The sequence below is a fragment of the Oxyura jamaicensis genome, chromosome 3 (genome assembly GCF_011077185.1).
Source record: "Oxyura jamaicensis isolate SHBP4307 breed ruddy duck chromosome 3, BPBGC_Ojam_1.0, whole genome shotgun sequence".
Taxonomy (NCBI): domain Eukaryota; kingdom Metazoa; phylum Chordata; class Aves; order Anseriformes; family Anatidae; genus Oxyura; species Oxyura jamaicensis.
The window spans coordinates 9,114,994-9,135,755 of NC_048895.1; the positions used below are offsets into that span (position 1 = coordinate 9,114,994).

Consider the following 20,762-nt stretch of genomic DNA (forward strand, 5'->3'; position numbering starts at 1 on the left):
CAGTTCCTACCTTGCTGATTTCCAATTACTTTGTGCTCATCCTCTCTGTGCCAGCACAGTGCCATAAGATAACAACACAAAGCATCAATGGTTGGAACTTCACCTTACAACATGCAGATGTAGTAATTTAGTCGTAAACAGAAGGAAATTGAACTTGAACTTCTTTAATCATTCAGTGTGGCATCAGGAAAACGGAGTTGATTGATGAAGACTTGGAGGACTATACTTTAAGGCGGGCAGCAGTCATGAAATCATAGAATGGCCTTGGTTGGAAGGGACCTCAAGGATCATCTAGTTCCAGCCTCCTTGCCATAGGCAGGCATGCCACCCACTAGATCAGGTTGCTCAGGGCCTCATCTAACCTGGCTTTGAACACCTCCAGGAATGGGGCATCCACAACTTTTCTGGGCAACCTGTTCCAGTGCCTCACCACCCTCTGCGTGAAGAATTTCCTCCTAACCTCTAATCTGAATCTCCCCTCTTTTAGTTTAAAACCATTTCTCCTTGTCCTGTCAATATCTGATTGAGCAAAGAGTCGCTCTACATCTTTTTAATAAGTCCCTTCAAGTACTGAAAAGCTGTAATGAGGTCACCCCGGAGCCTTCTCTTCTGTAGGCCGAACAGCCCCAGCTCTCTCAGCCTTTCTTTGTAGGAGAGGTTCTCCAGCCCTCTGATCATCTCTGTGGCCCTCCTCTGCACCTGCTCTAACAGCCCCGCATCCTCCTTAGTTGCCAGCAGGGTTCAGCACACCACACTGCCCTAAGCAAAGCAGGGTCCGTAGTGCAGCAGGCTTGTCTTCTTCATGGCTGACACTCTGATCACAACTGTGCAATAGGACCGATGCTGCTCAAGCTTCAGATCTTAAAAGCTTTAATGAAAAGCTGTGGGCTGGAATTGTTTGCAGAAGTGATAAATGATGCAAAATCAAACATCACAAGATGCTAATAATGAACACATGTGGCAGATGAAACTGTAGCTCAGTAATTTTCTGGCTAACTTAATTTATTTGAGTGATCGTTCCAGCCCCAGTTTTAGGTGGCTGTTTACATACCTGGTATGGGTGTCCAGCCTACATTGAGACTTAAGGCATGAAATCTAGTGGAATTATTCCAGGTTTACAGGTGTTTTCTGCATGCCCACTGTTCTGTTTCTCACTAGAAGTGCCTAAGAACACTGTAAGAATAAAAACATTACAAGCTACTTCTCTCTAATTGAGTCTAATTAAGTTTAAAGTTGAGCTGCGTCTTAGCTTGGAGCTGATGAAAAAAAACGTGTAAAATTGCAGGTAACAGTGTTGCTTCTGTAGTGTAGGGGATACTTTGTTTTCTCTGATACTACTTGGGCACTAAGGAAATCCAAGTTGTGTGTGCGGTATAAAAAAAAAACAACAGAGCTTCAAGGTTGGACTGTCCACTGCAACAACTAAAGTCTCATTTTTTTGGTGATTTATGAGAAAGAAGTGACAAGACAAGACACTGCTACCATACTGTGAAATTCACTTGTAAAACCAACCAACCAACCTAGGAAGGAGGGAAAAAAAGGGAAAGTGAAAGCTTATATGTAACCCGATACATGAAATAAAAGATGAATATTGCAAAATCAGGGCTGTTCCAAGGCCACAGGTTATGGAGTCAAGTAGAAATGTGTTTAAGCTCATTTTTAAGAGAAGGGTGGAAAAAAAGAGATCTTCACTGTGAACACATGTATTGATTGTTAGCATACTTTTTTTTTTCTGCAGTTCCTGTGGCCCAAGCTTTCCTACCTTGTGCTGTAAGCTGATCACAGACAGAAGTGTCCTGGCTAGCCTGTTTCTACTGCTCAAGCTGAGAAAAGCAGGAAGAAGCAAACTCCCACCTAAAGGTCAGGTAGATACAAGTCTTAGTTTTAAAATTTCTTAGTTTTACTCTGTGTGAGGGAAAGGGTTGCTTTCCCTGCAGAGTAGTAGCTGTCTTTGCTGCAGCAGGGACTCCTCTGTGAGGACACTTGGAGCACACAAGGCACATTAATGCTCTGCCAGGCTCCTCTGCAAACTGGAAGCATAACCTGGCCATGGGCTGGGCTGGCTGTGCTTTGTACAAGTGAGCTCCAAATCCAGCCCCAGTAACTCACAGCTGCACCATGATTTGTAACAGAGCACCAGAACAAAGTCCCCTCAGCCCTTGGTTTTCTCACTGAAAAGAGTACGTGGCTCAGCACTGCTACTGCTCCTATCATGTATTAAATATGCACTGCATGCTCCAAACTAGCCTTGACCATGGAGACACACAACAAGCCATTGTGGTAGTTTTACCTTGCTGGGCAGTTGAACTCCACCACAGTCACTCTCTCATTCCCCCTCCTCAGGAGAGGAGGGGAAGAAGAAAAGGAAAAAAACAACTCACAGGTTCAGATAAGGATAATTTAATTAAAGGAAAATAATTTTCAAGGGAAAATTATTATTAATTAAATAATTTAACTAAAGGGAAAGGGGAAAAGGGAAAAACAAAGAAACAAATGAACAAAAATCCAACAAGCAAAAGCCATGTGGAAGTGCAGAGAAAGCACTGTATGGGCTGCTGCAGGGAAAGTTAATTCCATCCCAGCCAGCCCCAGTACACCCATCTATCTGTTTGTCTCTGCAGGAGAGATATACAATGCCACGTCTCCTTTTCTCAGACAGGAGAAGTTGTGAGAGCCTGTTTTACTGTTGGACAGTGCTGCTAATCCTCATCTTGAGGCTGTTTTCACCTCCGTAGTAATCCTTGGAGAGTGGCGCTAGGGAAGGTTGTGCACTAGCTGAGCTGAAAGAGAGTTTTCTGGAGGCTTAGCACTGATAGGAAGCACTGGCGGCTGGTCTGACAGGCACAAGAGGTGCCAGAGGGCAAATGGGGTGCAGACTTCTGCACTTTGAGGTCTTTTTATGTTTAAGGCTAACCGATCCAATGACTTAAAATAGCTGCCCTAGGACGATGTAGGTGTTAAAATAAATTTGCTTATTGCATTACAACATATTTTTGCTTCTGTTAGTGAAACTGTTGTTAGAGAGGCAGTGGATTATTCAGTACCTTGGAGGTCAAACCTTGATCTGGATACAGCACATACGTTGACTTGTGTATCACTTGTCACGTCTGCAGCTTTGCATTGCCAAACAGATAGTATGTTTGCAATGGATGTTTAGCTTGAAAGATCACAGTCACTGCAACTTGAAATTGGTATTTTTTTTTTTCTGCACGGCGTGCTTGAAGCAAAGAAAACAATTTGGTTTGTATAATGTATGTTAGATATAAGAAGATATCCTTTAGAGTACATAGGATCACCTTTGAAGCCATTTTCACCCTGTCATGAATAATAAGTTGCACAATAACAGGAATTTCTTACAGCCGATCTAATCTCTACCCAACCATGAGTTGGCTCTGAAACGAGATAAGCCTATCTGCTTTGATTCAGGACAGGTGTCTCATATTTCCCTGTGACATTACAGAGACTCATGATGCCTGGCAGTGTAACTCAGAGCATACTACCAAGGCAAGTGAGATAGATCTGACTGCTTTGAGGGGTTTACCTAGTGAGCAAGATGCCAGGCTGCTCCTGCTGCGTTCAGGAGGAATCAGCAAATTGATCTGTGAGACTTCACTTGGGCTGCCAGTTAGTAAATGGTGTCTCTGGAGGGTCACACGCGCACCTTGCTTTTTTCTCTGGACAGACACCGTATCTTGTATATCTTCTCCTCTCCTCTTGCCATCAGTTAATAATTTTGTCCTTAGAGCCTATTCTTCCAGTATGGATACTTCCATCCTTACAGTCTTCCAGTATACAATGGTATTCCATCCACCTAGACTGGTCGCTGTCTTTTTAGGTATTCTGGTAGCCAGCCTACAGAGGGAACAGCAAAACAGAACGTATGCTTTAAAGGCAAAAGCAACAAGGAAGAAAAAAACCCAACACAGTATCTGCCCCCTGTTGCTCAACCCTCTTAGTCTTTTGTAATGGGTTTTCCTGGTGTCTGTTAACATCTAATGGTTAGGTATTTAAGAGGTATGGGGGCCTTGGTGCCAGAGATACAGGTGCATTTGCAGTGCAACTCCTGTCTGGTATCATCCCCTTTCCTCTCAATACAAGGCTGCTAGACTCAGCTGAGGCAAGACTGCATATGTTTAGTGGGTCCTGCATTGCCTTTTGTCTGTGGCAGGAGTGTCAAGGCTAGGCTGAAACAGTTGGTTCATGAACACATAGCAGTTATCCCCAAACAGGAGCAGATGGACTCCTAGTGGTAGATGCCATCTCAGGTTCTCCCTGAGACAACTGGAAAAAAGACCCTGGCTGACCCAGCCTGGGGCTGGTACTGGTTGTTCTGCAAGGGGCCGGGTGATGTTCACTGCCGTGCTTTTTACCTTCAGTGGCAGAGAGGAAACCTTCTACTGGTTTGCCTTCATGCAGCTGTGAAAATGGATGGTCCCATATCCATGTTTCGTGAGAATTAATGGTTCTTCTCAAAAGATGCCTGAAAGTGTAAACATCCAGAAGGGAAAGGAAAAATCTGTGGTGCTTCAACTGGATTTCTTAAGAAGTAACTGGACTGGGGGAAGAAAAGGAACACTACCTTAACCTGACTTCAGCTTTTTGTTACAAATAACAATAGCAGCAGCAGTGAGGGGGTGGATGGATGAGCGTAAAGGAACTACTAGCTATCCAGTCTGTCACTTAAATGGCCAGCCTTGAGCTATTTTAACGTTTCCATTTCTAAATCTTGTTTCCTGTGTGTTCAAACGTGGCCCTGCTCTGTCCATGGCTGTGCTGGAGCATTACGAGTCCAGGGTGCCCATAAGACCCTTAGGGTCTTCCCAGGCTTATTGTAAAAACTTGTGGAGGATTCCTGGAGGCATGCTGTGCATACCTTGTCTATGTTATAGCTTCCTAGTATAACACACATTCCTGAGGAAGCTGATGACAACGTCAGCAGAGCCGGTGGGAGCCCATTTCCCCGCAGTGACACCTTCATGGAAGGAGAGGCCAGGTCTGCTCAGGCAGCTGCGAGTCATTCCTCAGAGGCTGCTCTTTCTAGGGCACTGGGCTGTCTGGTGCATCCCGCAGCCTATTTGTTGGTGTATTATCAACTAATTTAAAATGACTCAAGCCCTTATCAAGCACATGAGAGCAAAGTATTAGCGGGCATGATGACAAGGAAGAATTTATGAGCAGCTTCATGAAGCCAAATCCTCAGGAGCTATTGAAACCATAATTAGATTTGAAGATAATGTGATCTTCCCTCCATTCCCACTCCACCCTGCCACCCCCCTTCTTGCTTTCTAGTAGGAAAACAAGGAAAAAAATACAGCACTCAGCTCATTCTCGTAAAGTCGGCGTGGCTGCAGACACTTTGCTCAGCAACACAAAGGGATTACAACTTGATACTGAGTGGCCTGGGAGAAGCATATGCACGGAAGTCTTTTGCTGTAGACCATGTGCATCCCTTATGTGTGCCTTGAAGAGGCCTCTCAGGCTGTAAGAGCAATTAATAATGAAATCAATTAATAATAAGATCTGCAATGTGAGGAGAAAACTAGTCAGCATTTTGTTAACAGGTAGGATGTGAGCAAACCAGCAGGGGACATGCCGATTGTGTCTGATTCGTGTTGTCTCTATAACTCCAGCTAAAGTTTTCACAGCACAAGACGAATCACCCACTCTAACAAACAAACAAACAGATCAGCATGGGGTTTATTAGAATCAGGCTGGCATTTAACAATGTCAGGAGTGTATTTATCATTAAGCAGTAGATTCCACAATCTAAATGGAAAACCATTACCCCTCCTTGGACACCAAGCAAAGTACGACCATAAAGCCACTTGATCAATATATTGCATGCTTGCATGAACACATAGGGTTTGCTATTAGGATAAACTTGTTTACTGAAAGGCTTGTGCAGCACTGGAATAGGCTGCCCAGGGAAGTGGCTGAGTCACCATCCCTGGAGGTCTTCAAGAAATGTATAGATTTAGAACTTCATAGCATGGTTTAGTGGTAGACTTGTCAGTACTAGGTTAAAGGTTGGACTAGATGATCTTAGAGGTCTTTTTCAACCTGAATGATTCTATGATTCTGGGTAAGGAACAGAGAAATTGGTTAAAAGAGATTGCCTATGAGCCAGGGTACAAAAAACATACAACAAAACTCTGCACTAGAAACTCAAACTACCTTCTAATGTGCACTTTGTATTTTTAGCCTAGAGGTTGCTCAGAGTCCTTCCCTTTTCCTTGAGACTGCTTTCCCTGTCCTTAGGAAGACCAATCAGTAAAACATATGGTAATACACAGCAAACAACTTGGTTTCATTTATCGCTACATTATAGTACCCAGTAGGGAAGCATAAATAATACAGATCCAGAAGGCTAGTACTTAATATAGCAGTGTTTCAAGGTGGATTTGTGGGAAAGGCTTGGGGGCTGGCTATGTCTTCAGCCCAGTTTTCCAGGTCCAAAGTATTTCTATTGGCCCAGTGAACATACAACCCTCTCTCAACTTGTAGCACAGCCAAGGAACTCTACTCATTTGTTTTGCAGTTCTGCTACTGCTGCACATGCAAAATGGCAATTATAGCAATAATCTTTTGGTCTAAATATGGGAAAGAGTTGCTGGGCACAGCAGTCTGATTGATGTGACTGTCTGCATTCATGGGCTGTCACAATTGGCTTTAATCATCACCAAAAAATCTTTTTGCAATTTATAAGGCTTTCTCAGCATATTTTTAGCATATTCTCCTAATTGCCCTGATGAAAGAAAGCTTGAAATATGACAAGGCAGATTTTCAAAATTTAGAAGCCAACCTACAGAATGAGCTGAGAGCTGAGGCAGCCATGGAATAAACATGACAGACTATGTTCACCTCTTCCTCCTACCCTCCTACCCTCCCCCCCCCTTTTATTTTTTTACCCAGCTGTCTAAGAAGACCTGATTTCTGAAGTTTCAGAAATATACAGATTTCTTAACTATTCATAATGTCACTTACAAGTCATTTCCTTCATCTCTTAATTTGGGGATTTGTTAATACACTAGACCGGCAGTGTGAGATGCAGGTTATTCAGAATTAGCACAGGTCTTAAAACTTGCTTTTCACCAGAGGTTGCTTTGTAAAAAGTAAAATGAACCAACTGACTTTTCTGGTCCTGTTTCTTGTCATGTATTTGGATGGGGGAAGCGCCAAACATCCATTTGAATGTGCTGGAAACTCGAGCCAGTCCATGAAACAGGACTGTGGGGCATAAGGTCTGGAATTGGTCTGGGGCACAGATCTGAAGTATAGCAAGACTATTTTGGTTCTCCTCACTTGTATTGCTCAGTTTGTGCAATTAAATTTAACGTCCTTTTCTCTTTCCTTGCCTTCCCATCAGGCTGTTCCATTACTTAACATGGTCTGTTACTGTTCCCTAAATTCTCCATAGCCGCTATTCACAATCAAGTCGTAAGAGCAGATTTGGTATCATCTCAACTGGAATGGTAAATACTTCTTGCACTCTGATAGCTGGGATTTTAGCCATGCATAATTTTTACATTAATTATGTCATTACTGTTTAATTGCTGCAATTAGCAGCATCACTTTCTCTGAGCCATCACTGTCATCATATGGCATCATAGCAGACTCTCACTTCAGCAACCAGGCTCTCAACTGGAGGGGCAATTTATGTTGCTTCTCTTGTATGAGACGTCTACATAGAAAATAAAATACATGATCCCTAAATGACAGGTCTCCCCATTGTCTACTCCAACATAACTATAAGCAGGAAGATTATCTTCAGAGGATGTCAAAGAACTGTGTTCAATTAACTGGCAGATAGAGAGAACCTGAGCTGTTACTTCTTCCCTGGGAGGGCACCTAAAGCCCTGCAAGGCAAGCGTAAAATGGCACCTCTCTGAAATGTTTGTTATGTCCTCTTTGTGCAACTCAGGATAGCTATGCAAAAACAGGGAAGCTAGAATTGGGTCTCCAAACCTGCAGTTTAAGGAGCTTCATAAATTGAATTCAGATGTCACCATGTGTACTCAGGAGTTGTCAGTAAATCCCACCTGGAACTGATATCCAGGTCATTTAGGTCAGGAAATGAAGACTGGGCTGGGAGTGTCTATCAGGAGCCTTATCATCAACGCTGACCTAATTAAAAGTGGGCTTCAAAAAGCCTGCTGACATAATAGCCTGGCTGGTCACATACTGCAGGAAATGGATCACTTCATAGCCCTTTGGATGGTGCTTCTGGAAGACTAGAGTGCTTCCTGCTGTCTGGTGAAGATGTTAGATGGTGGACTAGAGATGGCAGTGTCACACGGATAAGCTGCTAGCAGCACTTTTTGAGTGTTGTACAAAGCTACCCTCGTCAAACACCCTACTGCATCTGCAATGGGGAGGCTCTCTGTGCAAATCCAGTAACAGGTGCTGACCTCAGCTTCGTAAGACCTTTGGAGAACCCTATCATGATGAACTGAATGTACCATATGCAGGTACAAGTTTCTTTGCTTTCAATTTACAGCAAGCCTGAACAAAACCTAAACTGTTACGGCTGTAGGCTGTATCTTTGCTGCTTCTGACTTTCTGAGCTACTGTTTTCAGTGTTACCTCTCGTCAGCCTTCTGCACTAAATTAAAATCCATTTTGGGTAATGTCAGACAGATGCCCGTACAACAGGTTATTGACTCATGATACTAGATAAATATCAAAGTCCACTCTTTCATTCTGCTGAACAAAGGGCTTGTTACTCTGAAGTTATTGCTCTTCCAGGAATCTGGCTACCCCTCAGAGGCTACATGAATTAAAGCTACAATCTGACGCCCAGAGACAAGCTTAGATCTGTAAGAGGGAGTCATCCTTTGTATTGTGGTGGTTGGGCTCAGGAGGTTTCTGACTGCCTGAATCCGGTCTCTCCTACTCAGCATTAAGCTATCTGTTAACAGCACCATTAGACATCATTAGTGTACGACATCCATCAAGCAACAGACCATGGTATTTATTTAGCAGCAGGAGATCATTATCCAGTAACAGTATTCTTTGTGCCTTTAGACATTCTGCCTTAAATAAGGGTTAGCCATCCTGGCAAATGCCAAAGACTTACTTTACCCTGAGCATGAACACTGATTTTGAGTAAAATAGGCAGAAATGCAACCTCCCAGACAGCTTTTAATTCTCAGTGATTTTGTTTTTCTGTCGTATATGTGTAATCAGAAAGGTTACGTGTGTGTTTCTGAAGACTTTTTTTTTTTTTTTTTTTTTTGCCATGGCAATTGCTCTGCTGGGAGTTCTTCTTATTGTTATATTCATTTGAGTTTGCTTACATAGGCAAAAATCACTCAAGCAAAATCACTGCTGATCACTCTGCAAGCAGGAATGATGTTAAAGTGACAGTTATATGGGCTCAGTTGCATGGATATAAACCATCTCCCTTGGTTGGAAAAACTACCTTGGGATGGCCCTTAATATTTTCATGCTTGCTTTCGAGTGCTTAGGAAGGCAGCAATTACAGAACATGGCTTAGGGTCACTTTAAGTCACCTAATGATGAACATTTATGCCACATATTACCAGCTTTTTAAAAGGCACCGTTCTGTGCCAGTGGTTACCCGCTGTATAGATAATTGTAAAACAAACTCCATATTCCAGCTGACACCCTTTCTAATTACATCTCACCTTCATTAGGCTATTACAATGATAAATGTTAGAAGTTGTACTGAACTCTAGTGAAAACACTGCGTGATGTGCACTGGCTGCCGTGTAAGTTACTTGCCCAGCAACCCAGCAGAACTTAGCAAAGCCATGAACAAAACAACAGGAACAACAAAAGCCAGCAAAATAGAGCTTGATGGATTAGAGTGCATCTATCAGTGAAGTCTGTACTGATACTGTACTGATGTACATCAAACTGCTTCCCTGAGCAGGGCTGATCCAGCAACAGTGGAGGGCAGGTTCTTTTTGTTTTAGTTAAATGGGTGCAGGAGAAAAAGGGAGTTGGTATGCTAGGTGCCTGGGAGTCAGAGCTGCCGGGTGTGCTTTGACAAGGAGCAAGGTGTTCAGAGCTGGCTCTGGTGGGTGTGCTGTGGGCCGTATGTGCTCACATGTTTTGGCTCGGATGTTTTTGCACATGCAGCCTCCCTTGGTGCAGTTTTCCAGGTACCTGTGTATATGGACACCTTTGTTCTGTGCATATGTAGGACTAAAGCGTACACAGTCACCTCTGCTCTAGCTCGTGTGTCCCCTCTGTTGCATTAGATAGGACATGGGTAGGTAAACAAAAAACCACCTTCTGTCATTAGAAAGTGGTATGATGGTGCTGTTAGGAGCTCCCTTCTGGATGGAGAGGGGAAGCCATGAGGACAGTCCCCAGGTGCTGATGTGCCCATGGTGCGGCTGTCCTGGGGAAAGAGCTGGTGTGTTGTGGGATGCAGTATTTTGGCTGATAAAAGACCTCCCTGTTGACTAATATGGGAGAGCAGCAGGCAGGGAGTGTAGGAGCCAGGGAAGGGAGGGGACTGTGTGTGGCACCTGTTGAGAAGCATCCTCTGCATGCAAATCTGCCTGATACCAATCTTGTAATAAATTTAATTTTAAAACCCTCACAATGCTTTATTATTGCTGTAAGTGCAGTTCATCTGAGAGATCAGCCAGCTAGTGCAGGAGCAGATGCTTCTTTCCCTGATGTCTTCAGTAAACACAGAAGATGGAGTGATAGAAATTTTGGGTGTGCATGTTAAATAAATACGATAGCTTCTACAGACTCTTTCCTGGTTTCTGTTGGGCAACTGCTATTAGTGCTAAGAGCATGTCCTGAACTGGGCTCAGGCTTACACAGCTGATCAGGGCTGTGTCTTGGGAGACAAACAACCAGGGTTTCCTAAAAGTACAAATCCTTCATTTCCTAGAGAAGGACAAAGTAATCTCTTCTTATTGTTTCTTATCTTCTTGCAGATAGATTGCAGGATTCTTAACTGTATTTGCTGTCTGAAATTATTTGCTGAATACAACCACTAGTCATTTATGATTTTTGCAGCCCATGGGCAGCTCCAAGGAAGGTATTTGAGATTCAAAATCCTAGCTGTGCTGATGTGTTGATTAGCTGGTCTGAATGCATTAAGCTACTTGATGTGTTTCTATTTTCTGAGTAAAATGAGTATGACCTTTGAAAGTTTTGTACTACTAAAAATAATAAATCATTAAAATCCTTAGTATTTGGCCTATACCTTAAGAATATAATCCAGTGTTAGGAAGAAACAGCTGTGGGCTATGTATTGTCAAATGATAATGATGGACTTGCCTTCAGCTTCTTTCAACATGGGAAGCTTTTCAATTCGTGCATTGCTTTGCTATATATGAATATCTTGCAGAAGCTCCCTATGCAAAGTCATTGGCATCTGTCACATTTGTCCACTTTTCCCAGCAAGGCAATCGGGTGGAGTGGGATGATTTGTTATGTTATCGATGCTTTCTCCAATAAGCACTATTCTTAGTGAAGTTTTCTGCATCTGGTCAGCAGACCAACAGCCTGGACGCAGCACTTGATGAGACACAATCTGTCAGAGTAGGAAATTCTTGTTGTTTTTCATGAGAGTGGTAGAAACTCATGATTACACAAGGCTGAATCTATTTTCTGTGCCTAAAGGTTTGCTTAGAATGCTATTTCTGAATGTATTCTTGCCAGTAAAATAGTTTAGAAGCACGTTTGTAGAAAAGTGACAAGAGTAGCATGAGCCTGGAAAAGTCTTTGAAAACAAGGAAATATAATTCCTCAAAAAAACAATGGGGACTACAAACCACTTCAACTGCATGCCAGCCTAGTGATCTGTCATTCAAACCAGGACATCCCCAGCCCTTGCTGAACTGTCCTGCTATAGGGAAGATGTTGAGGTGCTTGATGGTGTGCAGAGAAGAGCAATGAAGCTGGAGAAAGGACTAGGAAACAAAGCTTATATGGAGCGGCTGAAGGAATTGGGGTTGCTTAATCTGGAGAAGAAGAGGTTGAAGGGAGACGTCATTGCTCTCAACAGCTACCTGAAAGGAGGTTGTAGTGAGGAGGCTTTTGGTCTTTTTTCTCAGTTGACAAGTGATAGGACATGAGGACATGGCCTCAAATTATGCCAGGGAGGTTTAGATTAGATATTAGAAAGAATTTTTTAATGGTGAGGATGGTGAAGCATTGGAATGGTTGCTCAGGGAAGTGGTGGAGTCCTGATGCCTGGAGGTATTGAAGAGGTGCACGGATATGGCACTAACGGACATGGTTTGGTGATGAGATTGGGTAGGTCAGGTCAATGGTTGGACTGGATGTTTTTTTCCAGCCTAAATGATTCTGTGATTCTATGACTTTGCACAGATGCAAGTGTGAGGGCAGGGATTAGTGAGGTGTCAGAGGGCCAGAGAGGAGTGGTAAAAGTGTTAAAGCAGTGTCAGGCTGGCAGGAAGACACCTTATGTTGGTCTTATTAATATAATTGGAGAAGAAAGCAAATGGGGAAACTTTCAGGTGTTTATGCCTTTCTTCAGCTCTGAAACTGAAATTGTCCTACCTGAAAAGGTCCTTTTTCCTTCTTAGTGAAGAAACATTGTTTACTTTTTAGATGATCACTTGCAGATGCCTGTACTCTGTCAGCCTGGATCACTTTGGTGTCTGTGGCTTGCTTGTGGTGTGGCTGCCTTGCCCCCAAGTCTGTGCTCCAAGATTCATTAGAATTGCTGAATTATTCCATCACCTCAGTGGCCTTTGGGTTAGATCCTGAGGAGAGGGGGCAGTCCTGCATGGATTTATTTGGAAATCCGGGCATTGCACAGCTCTCTGAATAGAGAAACAAAACTTTTTGATGTTTGAGGCAGACTCTTGAGGTGTTTACTGGAATTCCATTTCCAGGTAAATGGTTTCCAGTTTTGCTTTTGACTCTCTCTCTGTGAATGTTTCCTCTGGTAAAATTCTCTTTCTGTAGTTTTAAGGGGCACAAACACAAGGGCTGTGTGACAGCTCAAACTGTGACAACTTGTGGGGAACGGCCCTGCCCATCCCAGTCACCAACCTCATCGTTGCCTGCTTTGAGCAGTGACAAGTTGTTGCCTTCTGCTTGTCACTTATTGCTCACTGGTGAACGAGATTACACAGTCTTAACTCACCTCTAAACCACCCCCTGTGGCAAAAAGGGCAAAGGGTGCATGCTTGAGGGAAAAAAAAAAAAAAAGGTGAATGTATATCTGCATTGTAGCTCTGGGGTGTGTTGTGCAGATCTGATAACACAGCAAGTACACAAAGTCATAGAAATCTGCATAAAACATTCTTTTGTGATAATCACTTGGCTTTTCTACTCATAACTACACTCGTTAATGAAATGCCCAGAGATTTATTAACTGATTTATTAATTGAACTGGCAGTTCAAAGTTTTACTGTTCTGCAGTTTCCTTGTGTTTTGTATATACTTGATTGTTAAAACACAGTAAATGTTCTTAATCATTCATCAGTCTGACATGGAGTAATTGTTTGTTATTACTGTTTGGATTACCTAGATTTGGATTGTTACTGTTTTAGAGTACCTAGAAGCTCTAGTCAGGAATCAAAGTGTTATTGTATGGGGCACTGGATACATAATAAATAGCAACATGCAGCCCCAAATAAACTCCAAGACGGCTGCCTGTACTGTATCAGTTTTAGTTTGCATCTCCCAGCAAAGCAGTCTCTTCTTTCTATGTGAAAGTCTGGTTATTCAGCATGAAACCCATCTCTGTGACTTCCTTGTGTGATACTGCAGTGCTTTCTGTAGCCCATTGATAAAAGGAACATTCCTAGTGCTTTGGCAGGAGTATACACAGGGAGCAGAGAAGAAGGTAATTCTTAGTCCCAGGAATCCAGTCCATCACACCCCAGAATATTTTATCTTCAGTACCATTCTCTGACACTCACTAGGACATATATTGGGTCAAACACATCATCGTTTGATGCTTCAGCTCATGGCTGGGAACAGGTTGCCCAGAGAAGCTGTGGATGCCCCATCCCTGGAGGTGTTCAAGGCCAGGCTGGATGGGGCTTTGGGCAGCCTGGTCTGTGGGAGGTGTCCCTGCCCATGGCAGGGGGGTTGGAACTACATGATGTTTAAGGTTCCTTCCAACCCAAACCATTCTAGGATTCTATGAACTGAGGCACTATCATGTTTTCCAGGGTATTTTGGCTATTTTCTGACTTTTTGGGGTGCTTCCCAGCATAGCAGTGTACCAGTTCTGCTCACCTCAACCAAGAACAGCCACTTCCAAGTGTGCCACTATGCTTGCTGAGCCTTGTTCCCCCCAAAAGTGGGAAACCTTCAGTCATTGCCTTGTATTTTCCACGTATTACTGGATAAAATCTTCTTCACAGAAGTGATCCTCTTTTTTTTTTTTTAAAAAAAAAAAAAAAAAACTTGAGACTTTACTCATCTCTTTACATTCTTGTTACGTATTTTGACCATGTTTCTGTGGTTTATGGTTGCATGACTGTTACCCACAGCCTCCTGTGCTTGGCCACAAAAGTTTTATAGGCTTTAGTCCTCCCCGTCCTCCTTCCTGAAGAGGAAGCAGGTGTTTAGAACTATTGTGCAGTTAGGCTGGGAAAGTTAAATGTAATCTGTGATGAGTTTCCTTGATCCATGTTATAATATAGATAACCATGGAAAAGTATTAGTTGAAACGTCAATTAGAAGTATCAGAAATGTTCGCTAAGGACCATATGCTATTCTCTATGCTGATATCCTGCTCTCCCTACATGCGCTGAGCACTATTAAATGGCTTATCTATCTGTTTAAGGTATTTAATTAATACCTCAGGTACAATACCAATCCTGATTGTTCTGTGGTGGTGGAGCAGAGCCAAGAGAGCAGCTGTGCAGCTCTGAGAAGAGGCTTTCAACCTGAAAAAAAGAGCTCAGGGCTGGAGCTGCTCTGAAGCTGCTCGTACACGTAGTGTGAGCCTTCCTCCAGGCAGGGAAGGTTAAAGTAACAAGCTGGCTTGGGAACTGGAACATGTGCCCAGTGCACCATAGGTATGTGGGAACAGGTTGGAAAATAAGTACAAACACTTCCTTTTCAAGGCCCTCAGCAACAAAACACAACACAACATATACAAAACAAATAAACAAAAACCCAGCTATCTGTTTTGCTGGAGGAGCCAACTCGTTTGGAGCTTTTCTTCAAGGCTTTTTTCTCCTTCTTCCAAATTTCAAATAAGGAGTCACATTCTCCTTCGTTTTGATCTGATGCAACACCACTGAGCAGGAGGGTGTTGCACAGTATAGCCTCAAGAATATGCAGAGCTGCCTCCTTTATAGCTGGTATCTCGTTTTTTTACTTACTGTCAGTCAGACGAGTAAACAGAGATAGCTGGCTGCAGCGTTATCAGGATGAGAAACCATGACTGTACTCTGGCTGTAATGTTTGCTTTTTTTAGACTGCCCAACCCTGTGATGCTGGCAAGTGCTGAAGTTTTTTTTTTTTTAAAAAAGGCCATGAAATGGCTCTTTTCATGGCCAAGATCATTCTTAGAGGCCAAGAATGCTTTTTCAGACATTACCAACAGGTTTCTGTATCTTGGGACATTCTCCATATTCTTTCAAGACAGTCTATTTTTAAGCTGCTAGGTATGTTGCAGGTATGTGTTTGGAGGGGGTTACGACTTCAGACAAGGTCAGTTGTGTTGGATCAAGAGAAAATGAACCCATGGCCATCAAAACCAGCTAACTGACATTTTTTCCCGATAACTCTTATGTTTCCAAGAGTTTGCTGATGAGTGTTGGTCTGAGAAATTCAGTTTCTACTTTTCTCTCATTATTTAACTGAAGCAATATATTTGAGCAATGTCTAACACCATCAGCATGCAATATGCTTGTTGCTGCACAAGGGCTTCTTCAAGATAAGGCAAGCATGCTGTATGTCTGACTTCCAGTCACCACATGGTCTTAATTCCACTGTGACAGTATCAGGGCTTGGCCCAGCGAGCTTCAGATCCCTCTGAAGGGGAATGAGGGATACATCAGGGAGAAGGGCAAAAGTGCACTTACCTCACTGAGCAGTTCCTAGCAAAGTGTGCTAAAGCACAAGAGCAGTGCTATGACCAGGTGGAAGGGTATCCATATCACTTGCATGACAATGTCATGACAGCTCTGTTTAAGACATGTTTAGGTACCACTGATGATGGTAGTAGGATGGGCCAAGAGAGTTTTATGGAGAGTTTCAGTGCTAGCTGCTGTGGGGCCAAATCAGGCTTTCAGTTCTGAGGAGGTTCAGTACATTCAGAAGGCTTTCTTATTCTGTTCCTCATTCAAATGAAAAACAACATATGAAATTTCTCATGAAAGCACATTCTGAAAAATACTGTCAGGCTGAATGTAGTGAGCTATTGCAATAACATTTAGAAACTTTCTTACATTATATGTTAAATCTTTTGGATAATACAGAGAGGTTCCTGAAGTAATGATTTTTTTTTTTTTTTCCGTAAGCAAAAGATGAGACCATTCCAGAATCAAAATGGAGCCTGGTGGCATTACTGAAAACGTATTGTCTCTTCCTCATGGTGAAAATTCTTTGCTAGTGTCTTTCATGTTTGACAGATTGACGTTCTCTGAAGGAAAAACATTCCAGTGAGAAATTTCTAACCAATTCTGGAGCTAATACGAGTGTTGATAGTAGTCTGCTTTATTATTTTTATTCTTTAAGGATCCCTACTGTACTTCCGAAGGTGATGGATTCTTGTCCTAAAAATATGGCTCCACGCAGAAGTATTATCCACACCAAATCCCCCTTCCCTCAAATGGCAGTGGTATCTAGCTGTGCAGATTTGTTATGTACTGCTAAGCAGCTACCACATTTCACTTTCAACAGCAGTTGTACTTCATTTAGGAGTAAAATTATGCTTATCTGATTATGGGGAAAATACTGAACTCATGGTTAATTTGTGTTAAGGGGCAGCTTGTGAGTGAGGGCTGGGTAAAAACAGATACAGAAGTAGGTCTTTGCTATCTGCCTGATAAGTTTTATGGTCTTAAAAGTTTGTGTTTTCAAACAGCATATCCTGCCAGAAATTGGAGTGCATAAACACAGAGCAAACTAGATTGTATACCTTTTTTTCCCCTCCATCATAGCTAACAGGAGCAAATAAATTATAACACTTGGCCAATATAGAAAATTATGACCATGTAAATGAAACTAATTGGTAGTGTTCTTCCATTAGTCCCATGATAACAAAACCCAATCAAAGTGGCTGCAACAAATGTGAAGGTGATTGATAGAATATTTTATTATTATTTTTTTTCCCTAACATAAAAGGTAGCTGTGTTTGCTACCTTGGAAAAATTTCCAGCCTGTTTTTTATTTACCACAGTGTAAATTAGCAGTACCTCTGCTAAAAATGAATGTGATCTTCACAAGAGTAAAAGTAGTGGAAATGAGAAGATACACATCTGAAACGTTGCAGAAGGCAGCAGTCAATACTTCAGCACGTAAACCCAGTGGGTGGTGTGAGGAGAGTTGCTTTTCTTCATGCCAAATCTTCCAGGATTACTTGGGCAAAGTTATGCTGTTCTTTTTCCCCTTGGAAATATGACAAAACCCAGACTGCTTCAGGGTGGCTGCTGGCTATGCAGAACAGCAGCCTGCCCTCAGCACAGCTGGGCAACGGGGTAGAATTTAGATATATGCGGTTTGAAGTCTCTTTGAAAAGGTCACATTTTATGTAGTTTATTTTTATTCTGGGGTGGAAAGGAATAACAACCCATTAAATCCCCATATACATGAAATTGCATGGTGCCAGCTGAGATCTTGCAAGCTGTGCTAGCTTCACAGAAAGCACGTGTCCAACAGCACCTCCTGGTACTTGCCCTTTGATGCTAGTACACCTTAGACCGGAGGAGAAAGTGCAGAGCAGCCACCCCTGTTAAGCATAAAGAGCCTTCTTTATTTGTGTGTTTAGCAGCCCTGGGGAAGTAACTGGCTGTGTAGAAGCAGTTTTCAGTTTCCAGTGATCCCTCAACAACTTCCGCTTCTGAGTAGGTTGAGCTGCACAGCCACCCTCCATTGGATTACTATCCCCGCTCTGTAAAAACAAACTGAAGTCAGGGCAATGTTGTACCTGCCAAAATCTCACAGGGTAACACGGGCAAAAAACAGCCCTGCTCTCCCCAAGCCTTGTGCTTTGTTAAATTCCCATATTTTCCTACAGGCTTCCACAAACACCTAGGAGAGCATATAATCCAAAGGCTCATTGTTATACATAAAATCCTAGTGCCTTCTATGTTTCCTTCTCTGGAACCACTGTGAAAATGGACATATCACACAGCCGTTCGCAGGAAAGCTGACAAGCTCAGAATGGTGCCGTGCTGCAATAACTGAAATCCCCTGCCAGGTTGGTGATGGTGCTTTCTAATCAACTCTGCAATGAGTATTTCTTAAATCATGTTAATCCACCATTTAAGCAGAGGCATCAGTTCCAGACAATAAATCACCATACCTGGAGGGGAACATACCTGTCATTTCCCCAGAGAGGAGCAATTAACAACACGCTTGCTGTGAGATGAGCTAGCAACACGAGCATTTGGGAAAATCTTTGCTCCCTGCTTCTGGTGCAATCAGCTTTTATTTATGCAACCGTTGTGGAAAGCAGCTCTCAAAGGAAAACTGCACTGGTTTTACTCTCTGGAGTGGGTTTTGCTCTAATTTACCCAGAAAATTTACACAGAGCGGTGGGCTGCTGCTGAACTTGCTGTGCTTTCAGGGTCTTTCTGATACTGGGCAGCCCTGAACTGGGCACATTACTGCTTTTCTTCAAAAATATGTTTATGGGATGTAGGAATAGTGCTGCCAGGCAATGTGTCCCAGAGAATATTCCACACACCATTCCACTGGATTTTGGGCCTCTTTAGGCTATCTCGGTTTGGCTTCCCCAAAATGAAAGAGACTCCCTCTTCCCATATCATACCTAGTTATTCTTTAATTTGGCAAAATAGAGGACAGTCCCCTAGATGTTCTAATTATATACATAACCCTTACTTCCTCAGGCGGTAATGGAGGAAATAAATCAAGCTACCTGAGTAAACTGACATGATATTTGAAGAAGAGCCCAGTGTAAATGCTAATGGGTATTGGCTTAAGAGCATATGCTTCTTTTACTATTGCAGAAAGAATGACACACAGCTCTGACAGCATGTCTCTGTGAGTCCTGCCAGCCTGTGCCCAATAACATTTCTGCATTTCCTGGTGTAAGGGGGACAGCAGGTCTTGTGAAAGTGTGGGAGGTGCAAACAAAACCCATTTTCCCTTAAGAACGACTGCATCTGAAACCACAATAAGCCAGGGGAGACTTAACTGTCCAGCTAGGTATAGAATTCATTTTGCATGGCTAATAGAAGTGTGTGTATATACATACTGTGGTGTAAGACTATTACACCCAAGTCCTTTTGTTTGGTTTTGACCTTGAACTCAAATTCAACCTGGTTACGTTTGCTAAAGGCGGGGTGAAGTTTGCCCTATAAAGGATCACACAGATAATACCAGCCTATCTGTTGCTCTCTTGGGTTTGGCTGGAGAGTTCTGCCGGAGGCATTGCAGGTAAAACATCACTTTGCTATTTTACTTATTACACAATAAAGTGGACAAAATACAAGGAATAGTGCTGGAAAAGCACCACAGAAACATTGAGAGGGATTTGTCTTGGGGAGACAGAATAAATCAGTCCCCGACCTTAATGTTACATGTAGGGAAAGAAAAGATGAATTTGCTGTCCTACAATGAGCCTGACATTAAAATGGTAAGTTGTTGGAAGAAGTTGGATCTGGTGAGTGTGGAGATCCTAAGAGGAGGGGGACTCTATATTTTCTGTGTGCTGCTGTTAAATGAGGAAGAAACAAGTTAACGGGGAGCATCATATGCTACGTATGCAGAAAAATGACTTAATAAATAGCCAGAAAGGAGTACTTCATAGACTAGTTGGAGCAGAGGGTCATATCAGATGCCACTGGGAAACCAATCTGTAGAAGGTTTGCCTGTCTTTGGTCTTGATTTTATATTTTTTTTGGAGTGCTCAAGGCTTTTGAACACTTCATGTACAGGGACCCACTATCCATCTGCCAGAGGGTTTGGGACATCCAAGTTCAGGTCCCTGCTCTGTCTCTGCAGTTTGCTGTCACTGAGGGCAAGCTGCTGAGAAACAGCGTGCTCTCATTTGTTTCTTCTCTGAGTGCAGTGGGAACTAGTAAGTTCACTCTTTCCTTCACTATAAGACCATTCTGGAGCTGACTCCCCAAAGTTTTTACAATGCTCCATATACATGAGCGACAGGGTCTTAAAGGTAAAGAGCTCGTATTACTGTAGCATATATTGAATATTGTGTGAGAGGTTAAATATATTGATATTTTGGAGCGTTTGAGGGAACAGGGGAAGAAGGGCTGTTGGCCTTTTGTTTTTTCTGGGATTTTTCATAGAGTCTGATGCAAATTCAGCAGTCTTCCTGAAGTATGAAACCCAGCTGAACCAACGTGTATCAGAAATGTTTTGGAATAAATGGGAGAGGGGAAGGTAGATAGTTCAGTTATGAAGTAGACGTGTTTCTAATTGCTTATTTACACTTCCTACACAGTGAAAAATGTCAGAAACCTTTCAAGGAAATGATGTCTATACTCTGACATAAAGCATTTTGCAAAATGTAATTAGCTGTCAGGAGCATTTGCCACCACTGAGTACCTGATTTTAGCAGTGGCTTGACATCCTTTGTAACCAAGTGCTGGAGAGAGATGATACACACCCTTTGCCAGTGGCTT

The 20,762-nt window shown here is 42.6% G+C and overlaps 1 protein-coding gene across 1 annotated transcript in view; it reads left to right on the top strand.

Annotated features, from left to right (window-relative positions):
* The first annotated feature begins 2,864 nt into the window (after window positions 1–2,864).
* The window catches only part of LOC118164799 (calpain-13-like), a 66,407-nt gene continuing 48,509 nt past the window's right edge, over window positions 2,865–20,762 (top strand). The window contains exons 1-2 of the mRNA XM_035322550.1: window positions 2,865–8,456; window positions 10,507–10,514. Of these exons, the coding sequence (XP_035178441.1) occupies window positions 8,454–8,456; window positions 10,507–10,514 (11 nt within the window). The 5' untranslated portion in view covers window positions 2,865–8,453. The remainder of the gene's footprint in view (window positions 8,457–10,506; window positions 10,515–20,762) is intronic.